The sequence below is a fragment of the Anopheles darlingi genome, chromosome 2 (genome assembly GCF_943734745.1).
Source record: "Anopheles darlingi chromosome 2, idAnoDarlMG_H_01, whole genome shotgun sequence".
Taxonomy (NCBI): Eukaryota; Metazoa; Arthropoda; class Insecta; order Diptera; family Culicidae; genus Anopheles; species Anopheles darlingi.
In genome coordinates this window covers 86,402,413-86,426,901 of record NC_064874.1, presented here as the reverse complement: position 1 = coordinate 86,426,901, position 24,489 = coordinate 86,402,413, and the positions used below count along the sequence as shown (strand labels likewise).

The 24,489-nt window shown below is 50.6% G+C and overlaps 5 protein-coding genes across 11 annotated transcripts; 2 read left to right on the top strand and 3 right to left on the bottom strand.

Moving 5' to 3' along the window:
• Positions 1 to 277: 277 nt before the first annotated feature.
• On the bottom strand, positions 278 to 2,066 carry LOC125959114 (probable 26S proteasome non-ATPase regulatory subunit 3). Its single transcript, XM_049691904.1, has one exon. The coding sequence runs from the start codon at positions 1,904 to 1,906 to the stop codon at positions 419 to 421; it is 1,488 nt and encodes a 495-aa protein (XP_049547861.1). The 5' UTR covers positions 1,907 to 2,066; the 3' UTR covers positions 278 to 418.
• A 118-nt stretch (positions 2,067 to 2,184) lies between these two features.
• Positions 2,185 to 3,315, top strand: LOC125952742 (calcium load-activated calcium channel). Its single transcript, XM_049682412.1, has 4 exons — positions 2,185 to 2,375; positions 2,438 to 2,515; positions 2,593 to 2,767; positions 2,832 to 3,315. Exons 1-4 carry the CDS (start codon positions 2,315 to 2,317, stop codon positions 3,067 to 3,069), a joined length of 552 nt encoding a protein of 183 aa, XP_049538369.1. The 5' UTR covers positions 2,185 to 2,314; the 3' UTR covers positions 3,070 to 3,315.
• Position 3,316: 1 nt separating this feature from the next.
• LOC125952741 (FAD-dependent oxidoreductase domain-containing protein 1) lies at positions 3,317 to 5,418 on the bottom strand. 2 transcript variants are annotated; one of them, XM_049682411.1, is made up of 3 exons: positions 5,219 to 5,418; positions 3,561 to 5,143; positions 3,317 to 3,491 (listed from the first exon to the last, which is right to left on the bottom strand). In XM_049682411.1, the coding sequence occupies exons 2-3, from the start codon at positions 4,999 to 5,001 to the stop codon at positions 3,352 to 3,354; spliced, it is 1,581 nt and encodes a 526-aa protein (XP_049538368.1). In that variant the 5' UTR covers positions 5,002 to 5,143; positions 5,219 to 5,418; the 3' UTR covers positions 3,317 to 3,351. The 2 variants fall into 2 exon arrangements, with proteins under 2 accessions (XP_049538368.1, XP_049538367.1); XM_049682410.1 differs by having other exon boundaries at positions 3,561 to 5,110.
• Positions 5,419 to 5,537: 119 nt separating this feature from the next.
• On the top strand, positions 5,538 to 10,353 carry LOC125950839 (apoptotic chromatin condensation inducer in the nucleus). Of its 2 annotated transcripts, none has more exons than XM_049679179.1 (7): positions 5,538 to 5,720; positions 5,867 to 7,790; positions 7,856 to 8,063; positions 8,139 to 8,430; positions 8,508 to 8,620; positions 8,699 to 9,969; positions 10,047 to 10,353. In XM_049679179.1, the coding sequence occupies exons 2-6, from the start codon at positions 5,869 to 5,871 to the stop codon at positions 8,942 to 8,944; spliced, it is 2,781 nt and encodes a 926-aa protein (XP_049535136.1). In that variant the 5' UTR covers positions 5,538 to 5,720; positions 5,867 to 5,868; the 3' UTR covers positions 8,945 to 9,969; positions 10,047 to 10,353. The 2 variants fall into 2 exon arrangements, with proteins under 2 accessions (XP_049535136.1, XP_049535137.1); XM_049679180.1 differs by lacking the exon at positions 5,538 to 5,720 and having other exon boundaries at positions 6,380 to 6,498; positions 6,615 to 7,790.
• LOC125950837 (uncharacterized) lies at positions 10,346 to 24,267 on the bottom strand. Of its 5 annotated transcripts, none has more exons than XM_049679174.1 (8): positions 24,154 to 24,267; positions 17,178 to 17,545; positions 12,901 to 16,823; positions 12,471 to 12,835; positions 11,384 to 12,402; positions 11,107 to 11,304; positions 10,885 to 11,028; positions 10,346 to 10,816 (listed from the first exon to the last, which is right to left on the bottom strand). In XM_049679174.1, the coding sequence occupies exons 2-8, from the start codon at positions 17,274 to 17,276 to the stop codon at positions 10,637 to 10,639; spliced, it is 5,928 nt and encodes a 1,975-aa protein (XP_049535131.1). In that variant the 5' UTR covers positions 17,277 to 17,545; positions 24,154 to 24,267; the 3' UTR covers positions 10,346 to 10,636. The 5 variants fall into 5 exon arrangements, with proteins under 5 accessions (XP_049535131.1, XP_049535133.1, XP_049535134.1 ...); XM_049679176.1 differs by lacking the exon at positions 24,154 to 24,267 and adding an exon at positions 23,257 to 23,352; XM_049679177.1 differs by lacking the exon at positions 24,154 to 24,267 and adding an exon at positions 21,849 to 21,920.
• Between the last annotated feature and the right edge of the window lie 222 nt (positions 24,268 to 24,489).

Genomic DNA, 24,489 nt, shown 5'->3' with positions numbered 1-24,489 from the left:
GCTCAGACGGCCGAAATCATAACTTTTTTATCAAGACAGCCAGTATGAAATGGAACCCTAATGCGACCGATTTCCTCGCGATTGCTTGCTTGAATGTCACTTAAATACATTTCGCTTTCCTTGATCACTCGGCTTATCCTTTCGCCCGGGATGCTTCAATTTGGGCCCCAATGCATGCCCCCAAAATAATTGAGAATTTAAGAAATTACGAAAAAATACTTCATTGAAGGCTCAGATCATTCCTGGAATGCCCGTTCCCAGTAAAATAACTGCTTGATTGTCTTTACCTTTTTATAATTTTATTGTTCACGATATATTCGCAAGTTCGGATGAAAATCCAAAAGCAAACAAATTACAGTTAAGACGAGCGAGCTCAATCAAGGACAAACACATCCGACTGGATGTCCCGCTTCGGTGCTTAGAATCCGTCATCATCCTCTTCGGCCATCTCTTTGGCCAGCTCTAAATCTTGCTGCTCCCGTTCGCGTCTCTCTTCGGCACTCTCCAGCTCCTTGCCGTACGATTTGGGCGGGTATCGCATTGCCTTTACGCTCTGGTTGTGCAGATCCAGACAGAAGGAAATTCGCTGATGGAAGGCGAGCTGCGGTTCGCGTGTAGAATAGATGTCCGTGCTTTCCTTGCTACGCATGTATCCCTTCTCCGGATCGAGCGTCGCCTCGATCACGCCGTCCCTTATTGCCTTTGCCACGATGAACTCGGCATCTTCGGGAGAATCAAGACCCAGCTTGCGGGCAATGTCCTGCGGACTAATGCGCGAGTAGGCTAATCCAATTGATCTGATCGCAGTCTTGATCACGTTGTGGCGCAGCCGGATGATCAGTGTGAAGGTGTGATCCTGGCGGAACTGTTCGCCAAAATTCTCCAGTACCTCGCCGAAACGCTGCAAGTTGCCCAATCGCACAGCCTGAGTAAGCTGGAAGTATGGTCCAAGAGAACGACGCAATGCCGCCTGTCGAAACACCTTACGCTCGGGGATATCACCGAGTAGTAACTCGACGACGATTACCAGTTTCTGTACCGTCTGCCGGAAACCGACGGCGGCCTGCTGTGGGGCCTTCCGCAACGCCTGCACTAGCTGTTTGTGTGCCACGCTGTACTCCAACTTTGCAGCCTTGATGCGACCCAGATAATACAGGAAACGAGCCCACTCGTTGTTGCTAGCGGTCTCCGGGAACACAGATTTGTTCACTAGCTTGTCGGCCTGATCGTACAGCGAGTAGTGAAGGTAGTTACGCAGCAGGCAGTTTATCAGCACCGCCTGTCCCTCGAAATCATTCCTCAGTGTGGCCGTACGCAGCCGAGAGTGCAAGAACACTCGGATACTCTCCAGATTACCGTTCAGTTCAGCCACACGGGAGTGATAGTAGTAGCACTTGGCCGCAATCAGATCCAGTGAACGGCGATTTTGGCCTACAATCTTCGTAATCAGATCCTGCGAGCATTTGGTCGCCTTCGCCAGCTCGTTCTTATCCAGCAGCCGGACGAGCAGCAACAGATGGAAGTAAACGTCCGCCTCCGGGACCGGGCTCTTGATGGCAGCGCGAGGACGAGGCAGTTCCGGTTCCTGAGCTCCCGCCGGATACTCCTCGATGTACGCCATTATACCGTCTCTTTCCGGACCGGCCGGATAAAGCTGGACTGCCAGCGAGCGCACCACCACGAGGCCCAACTTCTTGCGGGTCGTCGGAAGCGATCGCAGCACACGCAGAATAAACCGCGGTTCCTTGCTGACGACCGCTTTGTCGATCTGTCGAACATGGTCCCGGATCTCCTGGACGGCCAGCAACTCGGCGTCCTTCTTCGCTGCCTCCGCATCCTCGGCACTCTCCATCTCAACGTCCACGATCGGCTGACTGTCGGACGGGGCAGCCGTTTGGGTCACCATTTCTCTTGCAACCGGGAGTGCGCGTAACTTGTGAAAATGGTTCCTTAATTGAAGCAAAGCGAAGAACGGTCGCTCAATTCACCAAACACCGAGAACAATGATGAAATGAAGATTTTCCGCTGCTTGTGTTTTGTGTCGAGTCACTTCGCTGTCATCCAGTCCGTGTTTCGTCCAGTCCGCGTTTCGTCCAGTTCGATCGTTCAGTCGCAAGACGTGTTTCGTCCAGTTCGTTCGTTCAGTTATCGTGCCACACGGAACCCCCTTTCTCCTCCCCCTTCTACCTGTCTTAATTGAGTTGCGAGCCGAAGTGGGTCTTGTGATTTTCAGGGAAGTCCGTACCGACAACTAGCCGCTTTAGCCAAAAATAGTCTTCCACAGGTTCCTGGCACCGAACTATATCCGGTAAAAATGTGGTCCGATACGCTGCTAATCGTCTTCATTTCGATATTCACCGCCCTGCTCGGAGAAGGTAAGCGAAGGCCGTTCTGTTATCAGGGACTTTTATTCACGATCCATGAAACCCTTCAACAGGACTAACGTGGGTGATGGTATACCGGACGGAGAAGTACCAGAAGCTAAAAGGAGAGGTGGAAAAGCAGAGCAAAAAATGTAGGTCCTTGTCCATGTGAGTACTCGTTTGTGGCGCTGGTCCCGCCGTCTTCAATGTACTGTTCGTCTTGTTGCAGTGGAAAAACGCAAGGAAACGCTCGGTGAGCTGTTGGACAAGAGCCACAAGAAGAAAATCGAACGGGACGAGGAAAAGCTGAAGAACAACAACCGGGATCTGTCGTTGGTCAAGATGAAATCCATGTTTGCCATCGGTTTTGCCTTCACGGCACTTCTAAGCATGTTTAATACGATGTAAGTGACGAACGGTGGACACACGCGCACGCACGCCATATCCTCATCCATGATATCATTCTAGCTTTGATGGACGGATTGTGGCGCGCCTACCGTTCGTACCGATCTCGTGGATCCAGGGACTGAGCCATCGGAACCTGCCCGGTGATGACTACACGGAATGTTCCTTCATTTTCCTGTACATTCTCTGCACGATGTCTATCCGACAGAACATCCAGAAAATGCTCGGTTTCGCACCGTCACGCGCGGCCAGTAAGCAGGCCGGTGGTCTTTTCGGCCCTACGCCAGGACAGTTCAAGTAGAGGAAGACTCCTCTGCAGATTGTTTGCCTGCACTGATTGGAAACCAGTGAAAGCATTTTCTGTTACGGCCATCCAACCAGCAGCCCACTGAAGCCCATTTTTAGTTTTGTAAGGATCGCTCACCCATCCTCCTCTCTCTCTAGAGGATGTATTTAATCAGCGTCCACACCCTGACATTGTTACATTCAACTAGAATGCATTCGTTTGTTGTGGTAGAAACCGACGAATAAATCAGATGAAACTCAATTTTAAACATTATTTTTATTGCCCTTTCGCATTCGACTAGAAAATGTTCGCTTCGTACATCGGTTGATCAATGAGGATCCTATCGAAACCGAACCGGGTCAGATCGACCGTCCGGAAGCCTCCATCGATGATCATCTCTGACACGGCTCTCCCAACAGCTGGCGTTTGTTGGATACCTGCGGAAGCCAAGAACAAAGACGAACCATCAATTCAGCTCTAATGCGGTCTGTTGCAGCGAATCTTACCGTGTCCACTAAATCCAGTAGCAATGTAAAGGTTGTTGTAGTACGGATGCGGTCCTACAATGCCGTTCTCGTCGAAGGTATTGAACTCATAGTATCCCGCCCAAGAGTTTTTCACTTTTATGGCTTCGAAACTGGGTACCAGCTTGGCCAGATTTGGCCACACGGCCTTGTCAAAGTACCCATGATCGACATCCAGCGTGTCGACTGAAGGCTCGTCTTCTGGTAGCGGACTCTTTCCGGCAAGATAGTTCCCGCCAAGCCCGTCCCGCCGGAAGTACGTTCCAGTCGGGTCGATCGTAAGTGGTGTGTTAATGCCTGGTCCCTTATCATTTTCACACTGAAACACATACACGTACCGCTTCCGTGGCTCGACGGGTAGAGGAACCGAAAGCATTCCCTTGCCGTGTCCAATTCGTGCCATCCGCGCCACAGCTCCCGACTGAGCACCGGCAGCGATGATCGCAATGGCAAACTTTACCTCGCGAATTTCACCATCCTTCATCTTAAGGAACGCACGATCGAGACCTTCGTATGCGCCTTCGTCGATCCCTTCGGCCAGAATATCCGGTTGTTGCCGGAAACCGAAACCAACCATTTCGGCCTCTACGTAATGTGCACCGTATTCGATGGCTCGCTTTTTGAAGCCACTAAGCAGAGCCCACGGATCGAACCATCCTTCCTTCTCTAGCCCATGGCAACCGAGCGCTATACCATCGGTGTTCATCCAGGGAAAACGTTGCTTCAGACGGCTAGCGGTTAGCAACTCGTTCTTCGCCCCGAGTGCATTCTGTAGCTTCGAGTTCTCCTGTAGCTGTTCCGCGCCGGCTTCAGTCGCCAGCAGAAGGTACCCGAACGGTGTGAAGTTCAGGTCGACATCCTCGCCAAGATAGTCCTTGCTGTTGCGCATAAAATCTGCCCCGTACAGACTCATTTGAATGTTCTCCACGATCGAGAACTGTTGTCGCAGCCCACCCACCGACAGACAGGTGGATGCTTGCGAGTAAGTCGCATCCTTTTCTACCACTACCACATTCAGCCCGTCCCGTGCACGTTTCTTCAGCCAGTACGCGATCGAGGAGCCGACTCCCCCGCCACCGATAACAAGGATATCACAGTGCGACTGGAAATCATCCCGTCGGTAACGTTCCAGATAGTTTTCGATCGACTCTTCTCCGCTTCCTTTGCCACCGGTAGCACTGTTAGGCAGGATGAACTTTTTTACACGCCTCGCATCATTGCCGAGCAGTTTGAGCGTTCGCGAAATGGGATTTTCTTTGTTGGCTTCCACGCTTTGCGAGAGATCGTTGGTGCTTCCCGGAGATGATCCTCTTTTCCTTTCGTCGCCATCGCCGGAGGATGAGGCGAAACACCTCGTGGTGCCGTTCGTTAGTCGACGCAGCAGGCCGAGTTTTGTTGATCGCCGATGTAGCGATTGGAACATGGTCTTTTCTCCTCCTTCACAGATCAATGATTGATAGAGACTTTAGCAAGCCCGTTTTGCCTGACCGCGTTGGCTTATCTTATCAGTAGTGAGCTGATTTTGTCCATCTCTGTAAGGGGAGGCAAACAATCAATTGTTTGCGCTGTGCATTGCGTCGTTGTTTTACGTCGTCGCAATAAATAGTGCACAATAGATAACAATAAACTTTATCACTCACGGGTGGACAATCTTGTTGGAAAGTTCTTCACAGTTCCATAAACAGAAAATGCAAAATTACACCACGGATGCCGGTTTTTCGCTGTGCATCGAATTGTTTACATTACTTCACGCTTTCGCTCGCAGATTTCCTAAAAAGTTATGTAAATCATTTCAGGATTAGATTCAGATTCAGATATTGAGTTTCAGCCGCTGCCGCCTTCTGGTTTGGGTCGTATAAGGGTAATGATTTTACAGGCTCTATAACAATGGCTATATAAGCTAGGCCGTATAAGCTTGACAGAGCTCGCACACTCGAAAATCGAAGCCGCCGGGGTAAAAAGATTTTTCAGGACGCACGGTGCGAAGAACCGTTTTGGGTTTTCGTTTTTGTGCGAGTATTTGGCGCTATTTTCGTTGTTCATAGCGATAAATCGTCGATCGTCGGATGCCCCTTGCGGATATCGGTGAAAAGTGTGTGAAATAAGCTAAAGAACCGGTATTGTGAGTCGATTTAGCAGAAGGTAAAATTCGCGTCGTTTAGAGATGGTGGCCTCCGGTGTGCGTCGCGCATCCCATGACAGCGGGCAAACAAAAGAGGCCCTAAACGAGTGAAAAAGGTTTCTATTTTCTTGGCTAATGACTTATTTTATGTACTTGTCGATTTTAGTGATGCGTCGCAAAGCGAGTGCCGCGGTGAGCACACCGGAAAAGGCAACCCCACGCCGGTCGACGAGGGGCCGGGGACGCCGATCACCGTCAAAGAGCCCCGAACCGGAGCCCGATAACGATGCGCCGGAATACGGTGGGAGCGCGGCCCAGGAGGACAAGAACAACAGCAGCTCCGAGGATGAGAGCACCAGCTCCCGTAAAGCATCCACCGGAAAGGGTCGTGGCCGTGGTAGCTCAACTCCACGACGTAAGCTCGACGAGCGTCCACCGTCACGTGCACGGCGCAACAGCCGGCGTGACAAGGAAATGCAAGAGCAAGTGGCTGGAGAGCAAACCGACGAAAATGGTGGCGACACTCAGGAATCGGAAAAGCCACAGACAGCAGAAGTAAGTGTCGTTGAAACCCTTGCCGAAACGCAGGTCGACATGACTCCCATGGAGTCGATACCGGAGGAGCCGCCGCAGGAAGAGCAAGGGCAGCAGAAAAAAGACGATGGCGACACCGAAGAACAAACTCTACAGCCCGAGGCTGTTACCGAGGCGCCAGAAAAACAAGAACAAAGCAGCAAGATATCTGAGCCCGAGCCTGACCCCGAGCCCGAGGCGGAAACACCGGTAGCCGAAGAAAAGGTAAGTCATACAAATGGAGATGAGGAAGAGAGTGAAGAAGACGACAGCAACCAGGCAGTTTCTCGGGACGCAGATGATGATAGCAAAGAGATCGTTAACAATCGTTCTCGAACAAGGGATGATAATGGGTCCGAAGAAAGTGGCCAAGAAGATGAAGGCAAAAAGCGCCGAGGTGGGAACGAGGACATTGAAGAAGCGGAGCAAATCATGGCGCCTGCCGAAGAATCGCCCAATGTTGCTGCTAACCCAGTTCCATCTGATCGGAAACCGGAGCCATCAGCGTCAAATGAGGAAGAGCAAAAGCAAGCACCCGAAAGGGAGGCAGCGACCTTCGCGGAATCATTAGAGGAACCACCAAAGAGCACTCAACAACCGCAGCCTGCGCCACGCCGTCGCGCAAGATTCAGTTCTCGTCCAAACGATGAACCAGTGGTTCCGACATCGGAACCGGCACCGGCGGTTGCGGTTGCTGCCGAGGAACCGACGAAGAAGCTGACTCGTGCGGAGCAGCACGACGAGGATCTAGAGGCAGGCGAAATTAAGGAAACAGACACCAGTATGAGAACAGAGGCACAACCTGACGAAGCGAATGCACAGGAAGCCGTTGCAAAGGAATCACTGCGGCCCCGACCTCAACAGCGCAAGCGCCGTTGGTTGTCATCTAAAAATGCCGATTCCAAGCCTGCGGTCATTGCTATCTCGACGGATTCGCTAAAGAACATAATCTCTGACGTAAAGCCCGTTCCGCTGGCCGACGTGAAGCTAGGCTCATCTTCGGAAACGGAAGGAGCCGATGGCGCTGCGGGCAGTACGGAAGAAGATGATCGCGACAAGGATTCAGCGAAACAGCGTAAATCACAGCGCGATCCGCACGATGCCTCCCAGGCACAGCCATCGCGCCAACGCGTTTCATCGTCTACCGAAAAGGAAAACATCGCCATGGAAACGGATGGCCCGAACGGTAACGAACAGCAGCAACAGCCCCTGCAGCAGCAGCAGCCCTTGGCCCAGAAACCGAAACCAGTAGGTGAAAAGATTGCGATCGCTCGGAAGATTAGTATCGTTAGTGATGATGGAAGCGTGCCTGGAGCGACGGTTGCTCCGATCACTGTGCGACCTCCAAGCCCCGCTAAACACCATGCTAGTAGCATCCTATACATTACGAACCTAGTGCGTCCGTTCACAGTACTGCAGCTGAAAGGACTATTGGCACGTACTGGTAAGATCGTTGAGAATGGCTTCTGGATTGATAAGATCAAATCGAAATGCTACGTCAAATATGAAACAGAAGAGTAAGTATACGCGAAAGGAAATGTCATCGAAATGGTTGTAGTTGAATTAATCTTTTCGTTTCCAGCGAGGCAACAGAGACACGACATGCATTGCATGGAATACGGTGGCCGGTGTCGAACCCGAAATGTCTGGTAGTAGACTTCGGTAGTGAGGAAGCGATGGAAAAAGCTATCCTATCCACGCTAGAAGATGGCTCTATTCGGGCCACCGTGGAGGGAGTTAAGAACAGCAAGGAATTCGGTTGGTCTCGCGACTCGTCGAAGAAAGATGAGGTATGATTTCCACGTGGGAGCGTCGTGGTTTTTTTCCAAAGGCATAGATGAAATCATCTTTTCTCTACCTTACAGGAAACGCCCGCGCGCCCGGTACGCGAGTGGGATCTAGGGAAGAAGGATGCCTTCGATCAGGACCGGGATGGTCGAACGGGTCGTGAACGTGAGGGTGGAATATTGAGCGATGAGCGGCACCGGGAGAAGGTTGCTGGAGAGCGCGAACGAGGCCGGATCGACGATGGGCAGCAGCGGGATGGGCGAGCTAGCCGACTGGATCCTATCGCTGGTGAGCGTGGTGCGGATCGCAAACGATCAGCAGATCGTGAATTTGGACGCGATAGAAGACGCAGCACCAGCGTATCACCGGGTATGAGTATACGGGCGTGATAAGCAAAAACCACGAGCAATTTTTGCTTACTGTCAATTTACTCTTGCATTCAACAGCGAGGAAGTTCAAGAAGAAGGAAAACGAACCACCTATTAGGTTGCTGGATGATTTGTTCCGCAAGACAAAGGCAACACCATGCATCTACTGGTTACCACTCACAACAGAGCAGGTAAGACGAAGTACAAAGATGCATTGAAGATGGAAGTATTTAACATTTTGAAATCTCCTTTCTTCCTATCCCATTTAGATTGCCGTCAAAGAGGAACAGCGCCGTAAGAATATGGCGGAGCATCAACGGCGAGTGGAGGAGCAGCGCAAGGCGGAGGAGGAGCGTGAACGTGAGCGCAAGCGGGAACGTGAACGGCGTGATCGGGAACGTGATCGCGAGCGGGACCGTGATCGTGAGCGGGACCGCGACCGGGATCGCGACCGCCGTCGATCGCGTTCCCGCGAACGCAGCCGCGATGATGGTGGACGTCGCAGGCACAGATAAGCTCACTCTTATAACATTACACAGCCGAATTTTTCAATTTTTTCCTTTTTGAGTCTCGGGTATTGGGAGGGTTGATTGGAGGAGCGACGGGGATCTACATTTAGTGCTAATTTGGAATGGTATTGTCCGTTACCTACGTCTTATGCTTATGAATAGCAGAACTGGAAAACGTGAAGGGAATTTCAAATGAAATGATTGATTGGCGAATTCGGCATGCTGTTTCCTTGTAGCTTCACAAGACGATGCCGATTTCGGATGGAATAATTTAAGTGACCTGACCTGTATTGCGAAATATAATTGACCACGAAGAATGGGCACCTGGCACCTAACTGCTACACCATTCAACTTGGCACGATCTTACACGATTTTGGGTCCAGTTCCAGGGCGAAAGCTACATGAATTTGCCCTAAAAGGTGGTGCACCACTCTGTGCTGAATTTGTCATTTTGTATAACCGAATTCTCCTCTGATCTCCCTCCCTCTCTCCCTATACTGAGGCTTGCCTAGAACAGTTTAAGAATATCCCCTAGAGATTACATTAGAGCTGGTAAAGCTTTTTCCCCATTCATCGGGGAGCGGCAGACATCCATTATGATTCTGCATCTTCCGGATGAGTGTTCGCGCGTGTGTGTGTCTGGATTGGTAGAGAAAAGCGCAAGAAGCGCGAGCACCAGTCCAATGAGAAAACGAAGAAAAATACTATCCGAGAGTGGATAATAACGTCCGGCGGCATCGCGGTGAATGAATCACCCGGTGCCGCAGGTTGTAGTCGTTTAAGTATAGGCAAGAGTAATGATCAACCGCTCAAAGCCTCCCAGAATATTCTAGAGAAAAGAAGACGACAGATAGCTTCTACTGTATCGCGCCGATACCTTCGCCACTTCGACATTGGTCCCATTCGTAACACATCAAACCGATATCAAGGTGCAACAACGCGCAGCATTGGCAACGGCGGCAGCACCCCAACAACATCAGCAGCGGCAACACAGAATCCATGATGCACTGTGAAGGAAGATACGGCTCAAGGTATTAGCTGTTGACGGTAAATGACTGCGAATGTGTGTTTAATTTGTCGTGTTGGTTTCGTTTATTTGTATTTTAAGAGAGGGAACCGGCTACCAAACCCTGTTAAAGATTCAGCAGAATGGTTTATGGTCTCGCTGGTCGTTTAAGCTTCTTGAAGGATGGTCTTTTCTTTCGAGTAATAATTTCCCAGGATATTGTTCATCTCGAACAGGACGCAGGAGGATTATCGATCTTTGGGATCTTTAAAGCAAACCCTGCTATCGATCGCGTGAAGCACCTGCGTGTGTGTGAGTGTGTGACCATAATTAGAATCGTGTTTGGTGAAATAAAACTCATCGATTGAATAACAACTAAAATGTAAAACAATACACCAACATTGGACATCTCCAATTTCGTCTTATTATTTGCAGCCGAAGTGTTTAAATGTGATATGTTATCTTGTACATTCAACTCCTCAATATATTGTGCTGCTAAGTCCTTCGCTCTCTATCTGTCGCACATCTTCGGACCAGTACATAAACAGCAATCAAAATCTACCTCAAAGGAGACAAACCATACTCTCACCGAACGGAGAATAATGTGCTACACTAGATTCCTATACGTATGCTTTGAAACCAGAGACTCTCCAGAGTTCTCCAGCAACTGGACCCCAAACATCTGCTTACGCTCAATGGCAGTAGTTACACTTTGGATGGCACTTGATTCCGTTCACACCGCACCGGCAACCTCCACTGGTATCACCTTTACCAGCCGGTCCCCAGCGGGCTCCACGCGTTACCCAACAGATTTCCGTTTTACACATGCTGCACTTAAGCCAATCGCATCCCCATTTCTTCATCACGATCACCTGAAAAGAAGAGATCAAATCGCAGTAGAAGTAACAAGGCGGCACATCAGCCAGCAGGAAATAAGTACCTGACACGTGGGACAATTCAACGCATCGCCCTTCTCGATCATTTCCTGCAGCATTGCTTTGGTGCGTCTCGCCTCTATGTTAGTATCACAGTCACTGTTCATGCGGTCTTGGTACTGCTTACAATCAAGCCCATCATGTATGACCTGCAGCGATTACGAACGGTTATAAGTGCACGTATGGGCAATCGGAACCATGCCTAGGGACCGGTATTCGCTACATACCCGACAAGTTAAGCAGTTGACTATCGTGCAAACCGGACACTTAAATTGGTTCACGTTGTCCTCGTAAATGCACCAACCGCGACAGTTAGGCGTGCGGCAGTGAAACGTGTTGTCGATCTTGCTTTCCGCCTGCTGAATCGACTTGGCCAGATGCGCCTCGTACAGCTCCTTGCTGACCAGGGCTTTGATTTCACGTTGCTATTCATTAGCAAAAGAATCGTTTTAGAGGATTAGTAGCAAATATTCGATGGCTGTAGTCACATCGCTGTTATAATACCTGTATAACACTCTCACAGCTGTAGACTGCATCACTGTACGGGCAACGTATCTCGGCCTCGTCACTGTATTGAATCGTGCTGATCAGACACTGCTTGCAGAAGGAGTGCAAACAGTCCCGCAGCACTATACCCTCGTACGGCTGGAACGGCCCGAAGCAGATCGGACACTCGAACGGTTCAATATTCGCGATCAAATCCGCGTTGTCCAGGTTCACCAGCTCGGTGTAGTGATTCTGCATCACCTCCGTGCCATCCTCGGGCAGCGCAAGTCCATTGCGACCAAACCGTACCGGGTACTGCTGCTGTGGGTCCCCTGGAAGATGGAGGGGCTGCTTCAATAGTACCGCCCGTACGATCGGACTTGCCGTGGTAATGATCGGTCGCTCCGGCTTTGGCAGTCCGCTCGAGTTCGGATTAAAGTTGTCCACCCCACGGTACTGACTGCGCGTAATGTTCGGACTACGGTGCGAGGTCAATGCCGTCATAACGATTCGGCTCTGCTCCGGTACCTGGATGTGTACCGGGCGCACTAAATCGGTAGCCGTACGTGGCTTGGGTACGGGAGGCGTAGTCGCAGCAGCAGTTGCAGGCTGTCCGGATGTTCCAATGGCCTTACTCTCGTCTAGTAGGATGTTAAAAATATCCGAAGACTTGCGATTTGAGGAGATCCGATTTAGATCGTTTCGAGTTTCTAGTGGAGGAGACCGTAACTGAACTGCCACCGGAGGCACTGGTCGTGTTAGGGGCGGCTGTTCATCTAGGAATCGTTTCAGATCCTCCGGCGTAACCGTAACCGTCGTCGTCGTCGCCGTTTGCAGTCGACGCCTTGCCGATGGAGGAATGTAGGAAGCGGGTCGGGATCCGGAGCATGCGGCACATCCCGGACGATCGGGTTCGTTAATGAGCGTACACACTGAGCATGCCCATCCTTCCTCATTTGGCGGTTGTGGTTCCTCTGCGATTGTTGCTTCCTTTGGTCGTGAAGATCTGGGTGTAGGCTTCGGCAGCGCAGTTGCCCCTGGTGATGGAAGACCATATATGACCATGTATTAGGTGCCATTACGACAATACTGAGTATTTGCTTACCCAGAACAGTGGCATCATCATTCTGTGTATCCGAGTGTTCACCATCGGATGATTCGGATGACACGACGGTAAGTAGCTTCGTTTCAGTTCGGTTGAAGCATGGCTGAGCAAGGACTGGTCGTGCTTCCGGCGGTTGCACTAGATACACGTGCAGCGTTTGATCGTTCGTCTGGATTCCATAGTCCAATAGCGTACGGTCATCATCCTCGAGGGACCGATCTGCACAGCGCCAGCGCTGTACGGCCACCGGCAGTTGATACTCGTTGCACATCTTCTGCTTTAGCTGACCCAGCGTACCGAGTGTAGCCATCACGACACGCAGTGGACCCTTGTGCGATAACTTATCATCTATAAAGACTTTGAGACTGGAGAAACAAGGTAGGTGAATTGCTTGTTATGTTACAGATAAATATGTTGCAAATCATCTTACCTTATGTCGCCCAAGCCAGGTGAACTCTGACGCGTGACCGAGAGCGACACCTTCATCTTAGCTAAATCCATCGCCAATTCGGCCGCACGGTCGTGTGCTCCCTCGCTGATGGCTTGTTCCAGATTACGGAGCAGCTTATTTAAAGCCAGCGTTCCGGTGCGACCCATATTAGCACTGGGATAGAGGGCCAGCGTGCTTCGGAACCGATCGACACCCTGCTGCGATCGTAGTTGATCCGAGATCTGGCGCACCTTCTCATCATGTTGCTGCTGCTTCTCCATCAAGGTCTTCCGATGACGATCCTGCAACCGTGGTGACAATGGGATAGCACTATCGCATGTCTGACGAACAGGAGCAGCTGTGGATCGTACAAATTGCTGTTCATCCATCGGTTCGTAGTGCATTGCCTGCACATCGTTCGTTAGCACCAACGAGGGGCCAGCTGTTGGTTCCGGTGGTGAAGCCAGCATTTGGTTCAGCTCCAGCACTGTTTCGGGTATCGAACCATAGGTGTGACTCCGCGTCGTATCGTGATTCATGATCTTACTCTCACTCGGTGGTTGTAGCACGAAGGCGGTAGTTTTCCTGATGGCTCCGGTCGGGTTGGATTCTGGGTTGGGAGGTGCTGGTGATGCGGCTCGACGAGCCATCAGCGGACTACCTACTTTACGCCGAGGGAGTGGACTCGAGCTTTTCGTGCTAATCGGTATACCGGATGTGAGACCATTTTTCCGCTGCACCAACGGAGAGTCGCGCTTCAGGCTATTGCTGGGGTTATTGCTGCCGGGGGTGCTAGTGGTGGTGCTGGCTGTCGGAGGCTTCTGCACCACCGGGTACCTTTCCGCCAGTGCCTTAGCATTCATTGCTCGGATCATTTCTCGCAAGCGCTCCTTCTCACGCTCTAGTGCATCCGGTTGCGGCGATTCTGATGGGCGTTGATCTTCAGGTTTACTACTCGAGCTACTCGAGTCTGTGTCCGGCACCACACCAAACCTTGCAATGCGTGCGCTTCGTATCTCCTCGAGATTGATTCGATCCGATCCAACCACACCAGCGGAGTAACCCTCTTCGGTTGGTTCTGGTGAAGCGAGTGGTGCCGCCACGAAAGCATTTCCACTTTCTTTAAGCTTTTGATCGTCAAACTTGTTGCTGTTCGCCGTTGGCTGCACTTCACTGGGAGCCATTCCATTGAAGTGACGATGCAGACCTGCAGAAGTCGACGGCGTTGCCACATCCTGTACGGCTCCACGATTCATCAAACTCTTGACTCCCATCTTCGGTGAGGCCAGGAGTTTAGTTTGGCCAAAAGAGGGCTTCCGGTTTGGCAAACCGGTGTTCCCATTAATATCAGTCGCTCCCACCAGTAGCGTCCCGTTGGTGGCTGGTCCGGTTGAGGGTTTGGGTACAAAGTACTTAAGAACACGCTCCTGCTTCCGATCCCACGTGTCATCGGATGGTACCGTGGTGGTACGTTTCGGTTCGGCCGGAATCGGAATCGGACGCTTCAGTGGATGATTCGGATGCAGTGGTGGCTCCTCGAGTATGCTTAGCGCACTATCGTACGGTTTGATGCGCTCGCATGCCTCACAGATGATGCGCCAGTTAGGATTCTCTAGCGTACAGTAAGGGCACATCCAAAGGCCGAGCAAGTTCTTGTCGCTTGTCACGCCCGATGCTTTGCTTGTGTCGGGCGTTTTCTCCGGAGTCAGTGCCGCAACCGTAGATTGTGAAGCCTGTTGAGGTGGATCCGTTGGAGTGGTTAGTTTCTTTTGTGGCTCCACACCAAAGTACTCCTTCTTCGCCACGAACGTGCTGCTCACGGTAACTTTACCGACCACCGGAGTACTGGTAGCCTCGAACTTCGATATCAGCTCTTTGGTCGACTTGGGCTTCTCGATTTCTCGGGCAGCCGCTCGCTCGCTCTGTATGATCTCGGCCGCCTCACGATCCAGTTCACTGATGCTTGGTATACCGATCGCGGATCGACGCTTCTCCGAGTCCGCCTTTTCCGTTATCTTGGAAAAAAGATTGAACTTGCTCCCTCCTCCTCCACCTCCTCCTCGTGAACCGAGCGAGGAAGCAGGACTGGTGCTGTTCGTGCTATTGCTAGCCATTGCTGGCCCATCGGTTGGGTGTAGCAACGAATTCCGATGGAAGCCAACCTCCGGTAGATCATCACACGGGTCCTTGGAAGGGCCGCTGGTTCCTCCTGCAATCTGCGATCCCTTTCGTTTGTCAAGCGTTCTAAGAATAACGTCGCGCTTGAACGGCAATGAGCTGTCCTGGTGCCGCATCCCGGAGATCGGTCGCTTGTACCATGGTCTCGGTGCGATCGGCGAAGTCGGAGCAGCACCAGCCGTCGAAGTTCCCATCGACATCGCAGTCGCCGCAGTCGCCGCAGTATTCGCGCTCGATGTGGCTTGCGCATTAGCACTGGCCATCGCCTCCGCGTATAGATAGTCATGGATTGGGGAACGTGTTCCATTGGCACGATTAAACCGTTCCTCCATCTTCATTACATCGCAAGGATCATCCTCTTGTTGTTGGGCTGTTTGCGATTGGACCTTGCGAATGTTATCGATCAGCTGCTGTTTCTGTTCCTCCGTCAGCCCACCGGGTGGGGCTCGTTCCTCGGAAATATTGGGTAATGGTGAGAGCGGTCGGATCAGTGGGAGAGGCATAATTAATCGCGGCGGTTCCTCGGTGTGAACTGGCAGTGGACGGCCCTCAATGATCGCTTTGATTTCTTTATCCTCCAATAAGCTTGTACTGGATCCTGCTGAAGGTTCGTTAAGGACCGCAATAGGTGTAGCAGGTGGAGCCGGAGCTGGCCGCTTCCTACGCGAAAGCGTCGATCCGGGAGACAGTGTACCGTAGTTGGATGTCGATGATCGAGTTAACGTTCCACCGGTGGAAGAACCGTCCTCTTGAGATAAACCGTTGGGAGGTGGAGGCGGAGGAGCTTTTCTTTTTCCCTTCACGTGTACGTACGCTCCGGCACGCCGATCCTTCGAGCTATCACTTACGGTACGCCGATGGCGTCGGTTGACCGGATCCGTGCTCGCCTCCTCCGGCTGTCCAACGTAAGCTCCGTTTCGTTGATTCGTGCTCGCTTCAATCGATCTCGTCGGAAGACTTAAATCGGTGTACACAGTCCGCTGATTATCCCTTGTCAGCGTTGCATCATGTCCATCACCTACGGGCGGACTGTCTCTGGGTAAATTCGGGAACAGACGGTATTTCTTTCGCAGCGTTAATTCGTACTTCCGGTCGAGTTCTCGGGCCTGATCACGCTGCCAGCAGCGTCGCTTGTAGCTATCGGTGTAAGGTCCTGGCTGGATGGTGCGCGGTTCCCGGAATCGTTCACTATCGCCACCGGCACTCGCCACTAGGACGGCCTCGTAGCAGTTCGGTGGAACGAATGCGAATCCGTTCGTTGCCGTACTTAGTATGCTGTCGCAGCTAGAGCTCTTCGAAAGATTCTGACAATCAATTACCGGGCCTGGACTGGGCGAGGAACTGTGGGTACCATTGCTTGCCGTCTGGCTCACGTTGTCACCGCCGGCTGTTGCTGCCGTTCGCTGTCGTTCGCGACTGGGAGGTGCTGGCGCTAGTTGTGCCGGTGGTGTTGCTCTTGTGAACGATTCTCTCAAACCAGCGGCTGGTGTGGCCACAGGAGATACTGAGGGACTTCGCGGTGGCTGTCGCTGCTGCACATGCCTGTCAAGTAGTTCCGGTGTGACCTGGCTGCCGCTGGTACTACGGGCAAGCACACGTGATTCATCGCGACGGAACCAGCGGAAGAACGATTGAAAGCCACCGGCAGACGATGCTGAAGTGACGATCCCTCCACCAGCACCACTACCACCGATGCTGGTGCTTCCCGATGCAGTTGACGACCGGGAATCAGGCACATTTTTGGACTAAAAATAAAGACGTCGGCGCGTTTGGAGAAGAGCGTGATTAGAACGGAAAAGCTAGGACCGGGAGCTAGTAATGAACCTTAACGAGAAGGGCACAACGAGAGCAGCACATACTATTAGAACGATTTGTAGCGAGCTAATGATCTGTTAACGAAGGGGGCATTATTTACGATCGAGATACGCTCACAGAAACCTCCAGAATGCTTCGGAAACAAACTAAGATGAAATGGGCTAAGAATCGAATTTTAAATTCAGTTGTGAAGGGCATTCACACGCAACTTAAACGTGCGCCTCATAATTCTTCCTCAGTCTATTGGAATAGCCCTGTTATACAGATACGCGTGTTGCACCTACCTGGACGGACGATCGCTTCTTTCCGCTTTCCGATCCCTTGCTTCTGGCGCTGCTTACGTTCACGAGCACTTTACCACCGCCATCAGCTGGGTTGGTCATATTATTACACGCGAATCCACTGGCCAGGGTTCCCTCTTGGGCAAATCAGGCTGGTGCATTATTCTATTAAGCGATCGTGCACCACCATTACTGCGGCAACATCTCTGGCAACAAGCACTACTCAATGGTCGCTTCACCTCTTGAAACTCTTCGTGAGACTCGATGATCCACGGCGGAGTGGATCAATTTGGGACGATTGTCGCGTCGTTGTTCGTCTCTGTCAGCATATGCAGTTCGGTTCGCTCTGCAGAGACCCTCTCCTCTATTTACTGGAACCAAAGAGAAAACCAAGGAAGAATGCGATCAAATCGGGATCACAGCATTCTCCACATCATCACGAGAAAAGATTTTCATTCAAATTTGTGACTAATAAGGGTTAAGATCGTCTTTGTGCGAATATCCAGAAACCACCGCAAAAAGGTCGATTACATCTGTCTGACCCACGACCGGGACATGTGAATGCGTCAGTTCGCGCTCCATGCCAGAAACATTGATTTATGACTGGAACATTTTCCCTATCGCCATGATCCGTCGCGGGCAGGCATAAAGTATGGAGCACACGGAGCCGCATTCCCATATCCTGATTCATCGTTTCCATGGTCTTCATAGAGAAAAAGACAACAACGAAACTGGCGGCACAGGCATCCCTAACGATTCAGCGATGAATGGCAATGGAGGAAACATAAGAAACCGTGAACAACATCCATCCATGGCTTGGTATGAAGAACGCAGTTTTTCAACATTCTGTTTTGTATCTCTGTCTCTCTTGATACCGCCAAGTGCGTCCGTGATGCGTCTGTGCATTCTGTGCCTTTTCAAAATTCGTAATGTTTCCCCATAAGTGACACTGTTTAGTCGTGCGAACGATGGATTCATTTTCACGGATTTGACTTCACGGGTTTTGTGATCCATTCCAGTTCCAACCTAAAGCCTGCGATCACAGCCTGTGCAACTGTGCATTCCTTTGCAAACATATGATCCGGTTAAAATGTTTTCCCGAGTTTTCTCGGTCTTAACGTGTCGCTGTCTGCGGTTGTTGGAGCGTTTTTCCTGGTCGTGGTTCTCGTAGTCGTCGTCGTCGTCGTCGTCAGCGAAAGTACCAGAAGTAGGTGCTAGCTCTTAGCTTGGCGGTATCTATTTCTGGCATTGATCATCAGTTGCGCACAGCAGTTTCACTCACGACGTTGGTTCTTAACAACAAAGAAGCAAACCATGATGATCGTGTAAGACAGTCCACTCTGCTGGAGTTCCTGGCGCGAATGCGTAGCAGTAAGCTCCGCAACCTCTATGAGAAACCGTCGTAGTTCGATAATGTCCATCCAGTGCAAATTTAAACCTCATAATTTATTTATCCACCTCTTGAGTCCTTCAGTTCTTGTGGCTTCCATGCCATCTACTGAGCCGCCACTCGTTGTGGACTCGATAAACACTAGCAGTGTAACTGGCGTAATTGCAGCGCAAATCTTCATCCCGATCGAAGCTTGACCCATCCCAATGGTGGTGATCGGTAGTGTAAACAGCTCTACATCGACCACCGCCGATCAACGGGTGTTTACCAGGGGGTGTGGTTACAGGGATGAGACGCATAAACACAACCCAGGTGGTGATGGTGGATGGTAATGTTTGCACCAACCATAGGCAAGGCCAACCGATTCTGTGGTGATCGACCGGGGCAGGATGCAGTTGGAATCCACTAACGATGGCTGCCAATATGGCTGGTGTCTGGTCTGAGTACGGCAAATGAAGGGAATGCATTGGTGTTACTTGAAAATGGTTCGAATGGAATTTCCTAATCTGCCAAAACATGTTACAGCAGAACGTTCGAGGTTGATTTCGAGTGTTAGACGCAATGCATGGCATGGCAGACAGAGTAAAATTATTACGAGTTTAAGTTATGGTGCTGACTTCTGACCCAGTAGCAAGAAGGTGTAAATTATATTTTATGATAATTCAAATGAAACAAGTGTGTTGTGGTAAATTATTTTAAAACTATCTCATGATTCAATTCCCCTTTCAGTTACGCAAAGGTTTCAGTTGGAAAATCGTGACCAATGTGATCACCAGAAGTCTAGGCTAATTGTCTCTTTTATTCCAAGCTCACAATAGTCTTGACCACCAGCTTCAGGCATTTAGACCGACTTCAGCCATTTAGAATCTAGAGATCACCTAGAGTATTGCTGCTACGGATGATACAACATAAAAACCCTTATGGTTGGTATAAAAACAATGATTCCAGACCGCCTACACTGCATGACAGGCATACGAAAAACATACTGCTGCACCTTGTTGGGCTTCCGCATTAGCTCACCCACTAACGATTCTCTGGTGACAGATTTATCCATTTTCCCAGCTCGTTCAAAAGGAAGCTGGTGCCGGAATTTCGATGTCGCTCGCCTGTCTGCATCAAGCCGGGCTAACCGTGAGCCATTAAAACGCTCGTGCATCGCTGTATTTATGGCGCTAGGAAACATTCATTATGTTGAGGTTTTGGGGGAGCACCGGCAGCAATAAGAAACCGTGCCATTTAGTGGACCAACCGAAGTAACGCCGTGCATCGTGAGAAAAGGGGGAAAATGTCGTTAAAGTACTATACGGTATGGCATTCATTCTTGGTGGTATAATCGTTTCAGTATGTTACAAGCTTGGAGAGAAGACATTATTCAAAATCAATTACTAGTGAGCACTTATAGTGTATATTCCTCCGATGTCTTCCGGCGGAACTTAAAATGAAAAGGAGCAGTTGCACAAAAAGGAATATTAAATTGATCATCTTTTCGGAACGAAACTTATCAGTCTTGCATCACCTCTCGTGGGCGCATGATGGCGATGCAAATTGTGTTGAAGAGAGTGTGTGATGGGGTTAAAAGCCCCTTAGCCCGGTTGTAAACAACTTTCCATCTTCCCTAAACCACCAGCACTCTCCAGGCCAGCATCCCCTTTCCACTGTCTTCAGTGCAAAAGTGATGGCTCGATTGCACGACTCGCCCGACTTAAGACGATCAACCAATTACTCAAATGACGGACTGCGTGACGATGAATGCCGGGGTTCAGAAGCCGCTTCCGCTCAATATTAATATAATTTGATGTCATCGTGCAGCTGCCACCCCTTGGGGCCGTCGTCTCACTGGAACAAGCCGCGAGTCAGCTCACGTGCTTACCATCATCATGCCCCGCACATAGTCCCATGTGGGAAGAAAGACAAAAAGGAAAAATTACAACAAATCATGATGAGCGCTAAAGACCGCTACCGCACGAGCGGCGTTTTGTGCCATCCGGAAATCCTCCGGACTCCGGAACGTGGCGCGCCAGGGGAAAGTGATCGTCGAAAAGTCGGGAGCATTTAGCGTGTTGGGATGCGGTAGTCGTATGTGAGTAGCACATTTAAAAATAATCTCACCGGCATGGTACGACTAGGCGCCTAAATGTTTCAAACGAAGGCAAAGGCAGGTGACCAGGGGTTGATCATTTAGTAACGAACTGGCAGAGCTCTCGGGCTCGACTGACTTTTCGAAAATTCGCCACAAACTGCCTGCCGTTTTTCCCGATGACTAACGTGCTATTTGTCACGCCAACGAGCGGTCGGCACGGGTGCCAAGCTGAATGGCACGATCATGACCGCGATTGCAAAAGGCTCATGACTTTGAAATCGAATCCTTTCCTACCGGCGAGTGCACGCGCGCGCTCGTACTAGTGAATCACTATAAGGATTAGCGTTGGATGGTCGCGTTCAAACAGAGCATCATCATCATCTTCGGTAAACATCACAAGGCGACACAATCACGATCTGTAAACGTACCGATGGTATAAATAAGCAAATATCCATCTGGTAAACCCATCAACTGGTGATTATGGTGACCTCAAACGTTCGTTGCACTGCAAGATATTCAGACGCCAGTAGATACTGCGAACGAGGAAGAAGGACTGGCTTCGTCGCGTAATGACGTCTGTGAGACAACGCAAGATACTTTCTGTTCAATGGAATTTGCAAATCGTGCAGCAGCTCGTTGTACGCCGTGCTCGGAAGCCACACCAACCAACCAACCAACCAACCTCGTGCTAAAAATGCCGTTTTTGCGCACAAAATATCCTTTTCCGTTCCGGTCTCGGAATCCGCTCCGCCGACTTCAGGCGGGTGTTGTGTATTTCAGCAGCTTCAGTCCCGTCGTAAAACGCACATTGGCACTTGAGATGTCCAAAACTAAACGTGTCAGGAAAAAACCATAATGTTCACACACAGGGCCATTCCTTCGTAGAATGCGCAACCCCGTGCGCCAGACACGACAGCCTGGACGGTGGGGGCTTCACTTTGTCGGTTCACACCTCACAAACTGGCACATACACGAGAGGCGCTTTCCACATTGTCCGAAAGAGCAGAATATCGTTCCAGGAAGATCACCGAACCACACTAATGCACACAGTTTTTGCCAGCCAGCGGGTTTTCCAAGTCTAATTCTAAGTTCGCTCGGCCAATGACCAACTTCACGCGCACCGTCGACCGCCGCTCGATTTAAAGATAAGCCCACTACGACGGGTGGTTCCGGCGAAACACACGAACAACCCACCGTACCGTACCGTCTCAGCGGTGCTACTAACCGGCGACGGTGACGGTGGAAATCTCGCGATACCGCATTTAAGTGTGTCCCACGTCCCACGGCAAGTCCGGCGGCGATCTTCACCGAATGCTGCTGCTGTTACGGGTGCGTATGTATGTCTGTATGTGTCCTACCATGCCATGCCGCCCAACCATCGGGCAAAAAGCGAAGGAAAATTATAAATACCACATCGACGGCGGTCGGCCCCAAGATTTGTGCGGCCGGCCACACCCGGCCAAGCAAGACCAAACGCGGGAGAAAAAGAAGAGAAAACCCACACCATAACGCACGTACGCAACCGACCGAAGAACTGAGAAACCGAGACGAAATGACGAAAATCGAGAAAAGCCATCCTCAGCAGCTTTTTGCCCTGCAGCATGCGCTCTGGTTGGAATGGTTACCCCCGGTCGGTCACGGTCTCTGTATGCTCCTGCATGGCTTTCGATGTGTCAGCAGGAGAGCAGGAAGGATTTGCAGAACGGCGTTTTGGTTTTGGCTAACATCGCAGATGGATTTTTGTTACCCAACGGCTTCTAAACGGAAGATCACTTAAACGCGCATTCAGTACGAACTGGAAAGACGTGTCCAAGTCCCTTCTGTTTTGCGTGTAGAACACAGGAATATTTATATTGATATCTTGGGCCGAGTCTCATATCATCACTAATACCACACAGAACCTCTCGTAGTGGCCCCAAATAAACATTTGCATTTGCATCGGGTGACCGCGCTTACGACGTTCATCGTCGTGGCAGAAAGGATGTGTTTCGCAAATTGATCACCATTAATAACAATATAAGGTAATGGTTTCATAGCTTTCCCATCTGACGACCGAGCTTAAGACAGCTTCTTTTCAAACAGCAAATTCTCGCCTTCTAACATGTGTGGGATGACGATGGTACCGCTTTGGGTACTGAACAGTCTGGGAGGATACGGTGTAGGTTCGCCATCATGTCGCATTTCACTCGAACGGCATCATCAACGAGTCGAGTGCGCACCGAATATATTCTAATCCCATGAGATATCGTGTGTTCCGGTTAGTCAGAGAAAGGAGATTGCAGATAGTACAGAAATAGCGCCACTCATACCAGAGTTAACGATAGACACGTTTTGGAGCATTATTACCGACGGTCCAAGCTATTCTGCAATAAATGTTGATCACGAAAGCGATCGAGATGAAGGAGGAAAACCTACACGAAACTAACAAATTCATTCTTTAAAGCAGTCAGCATGCCTGTGCGTTTCAGTAAGGAATGACCATTTCGTCAAACACCATGCGTCGCCATTAATAGCATCGATCCATGATTGGTAGTATGGTCTCACCGTGGTTCGACGCTATTTTCAAAAACACTTGTATGATTAATTGCACCAATTAATTCATCTGTCCGTACAGTGACATCGCGTCTCTAGGGAGGAGGATAGAATTTCGAAAAGACTGGGCCTTTCGATTCTACTGCTGCCACGCTGCCACCGACACTCAAGCAGGAAAATGTTGCGTCCCTTCTTTACATCGGCAGTAGCACCACGTTTTCGCGCAACACCGGACCGTGGTCGTGGCGACCGTTCAGCTATTTTGAACCGAAAAACTAACGCAACTTTCACAGCATGGCACGGTACGGTCTCTGGATCACGATCGATAGTGTTGGATAGAGTGTTTAAAAATAAACCTGCCTGCCTTCCGCGACAACCACCATCAATCGGGGTAACACAAATACCCCGTGGATGGGCGGTAGCAGCGGAGTGTCGTTCCCGCATTCAATTGACCACATGGGTCGACTGAGATGGGGCCGTGCTCGATTCAGCAGCAAACTGAATGAGCAGCCGAACGGGAGACGGGCATCTACTCGCGATTACATCGCGATATCGCGATGGTGGGCAGCATCCCCCCGGCGGTAGAGTGGTGCCTGGTCAACTACATTAATTGTTCCCGTTCATTTTTGTTCCACCGTATTGGAACCATTGCGCTACGTGTCGCACACCACTAAAGCTGCTCAATTACGAAGATTTATACGCTGGAGTGTTTCCGATGGCTGCGGTGACGCGATCGTCGATCGAGGTGTCAAATTGATTTCAGTGTTTGCCTCGTGTTTCGCACAGTGCACCCCATAAATCGACTAGAATCACAAGGGGCGAATGTGAAATGTGTGAAAATGGCTCGCACGCGTAAGGACCCCCCGTGGGGCCGAGAATCGAACACCGCACTACACTTCCCTGAACTGAACCAGTGATCTTAACGCATTTTTGGAGGAATCCATCTGTCGTAATACTAAATAGCAATTCCCACCTACCATCCAATCGTTGGACGATCCGATAGCTAGAGGTAAATAACCCGGAACGACAGTCGGCGTTCCCGCGGATGGATAGCGCGGAATCGCTCGAAAACGATGTGCGATCGTTGGATGCTGCAGCAAGACTGTGGCAGCACGAGCGATGCCCCTGCTTTGTGCCACACGGCATATTTACAAGGGTTCGCAGATCGCGATTCCGATTACGATCAGTTGAACGCATAGTTCGTCAGCCGTTTCTCGGGATGATTTTTCCCAACCAAGAGTTAGAATTAAAAAAAAAACATTAATAAATCCAATTCGGCCCATAAAATCTGGGGCTTTAAGGGGAGAGGTACG

Excerpts from the sequence above, each read along its gene's own strand:
- LOC125959114 (XM_049691904.1), bottom strand. The coding sequence starts at position 1,906 with ATGGTGACCCAAACGGCTGCCCCGTCCGACAGTCAGCCGATCGTGGAC.
- LOC125952742 (XM_049682412.1), top strand. The coding sequence starts at position 2,315 with ATGTGGTCCGATACGCTGCTAATCGTCTTCATTTCGATATTCACCGCC. Across the intron at positions 2,376-2,437 it reads CACCGCCCTGCTCGGAGAAG|GACTAACGTGGGTGATGGTA; the intron begins GTAAGCGAAGGC and ends ACCCTTCAACAG. Across the intron at positions 2,516-2,592 it reads GGAAAAGCAGAGCAAAAAAT|TGGAAAAACGCAAGGAAACG; the intron begins GTAGGTCCTTGT and ends GTCTTGTTGCAG.
- LOC125952741 (XM_049682411.1), bottom strand. The coding sequence starts at position 5,001 with ATGTTCCAATCGCTACATCGGCGATCAACAAAACTCGGCCTGCTGCGT. Across the intron at positions 3,492-3,560 it reads TACTGGATTTAGTGGACACG|GTATCCAACAAACGCCAGCT; the intron begins GTAAGATTCGCT and ends TGGCTTCCGCAG.
- LOC125950839 (XM_049679179.1), top strand. The coding sequence starts at position 5,869 with ATGCGTCGCAAAGCGAGTGCCGCGGTGAGCACACCGGAAAAGGCAACC. Across the intron at positions 8,431-8,507 it reads CAGCACCAGCGTATCACCGG|CGAGGAAGTTCAAGAAGAAG; the intron begins GTATGAGTATAC and ends TGCATTCAACAG. Across the intron at positions 8,621-8,698 it reads TACCACTCACAACAGAGCAG|ATTGCCGTCAAAGAGGAACA; the intron begins GTAAGACGAAGT and ends TATCCCATTTAG.
- LOC125950837 (XM_049679174.1), bottom strand. The coding sequence starts at position 17,276 with ATGACCAACCCAGCTGATGGCGGTGGTAAAGTGCTCGTGAACGTAAGC. Across the intron at positions 16,824-17,177 it reads AGAAGCGATCGTCCGTCCAG|TCCAAAAATGTGCCTGATTC; the intron begins GTAGGTGCAACA and ends CTTTATTTTTAG. Across the intron at positions 11,029-11,106 it reads TCAACTGCTTAACTTGTCGG|GTCATACATGATGGGCTTGA; the intron begins GTATGTAGCGAA and ends TAATCGCTGCAG.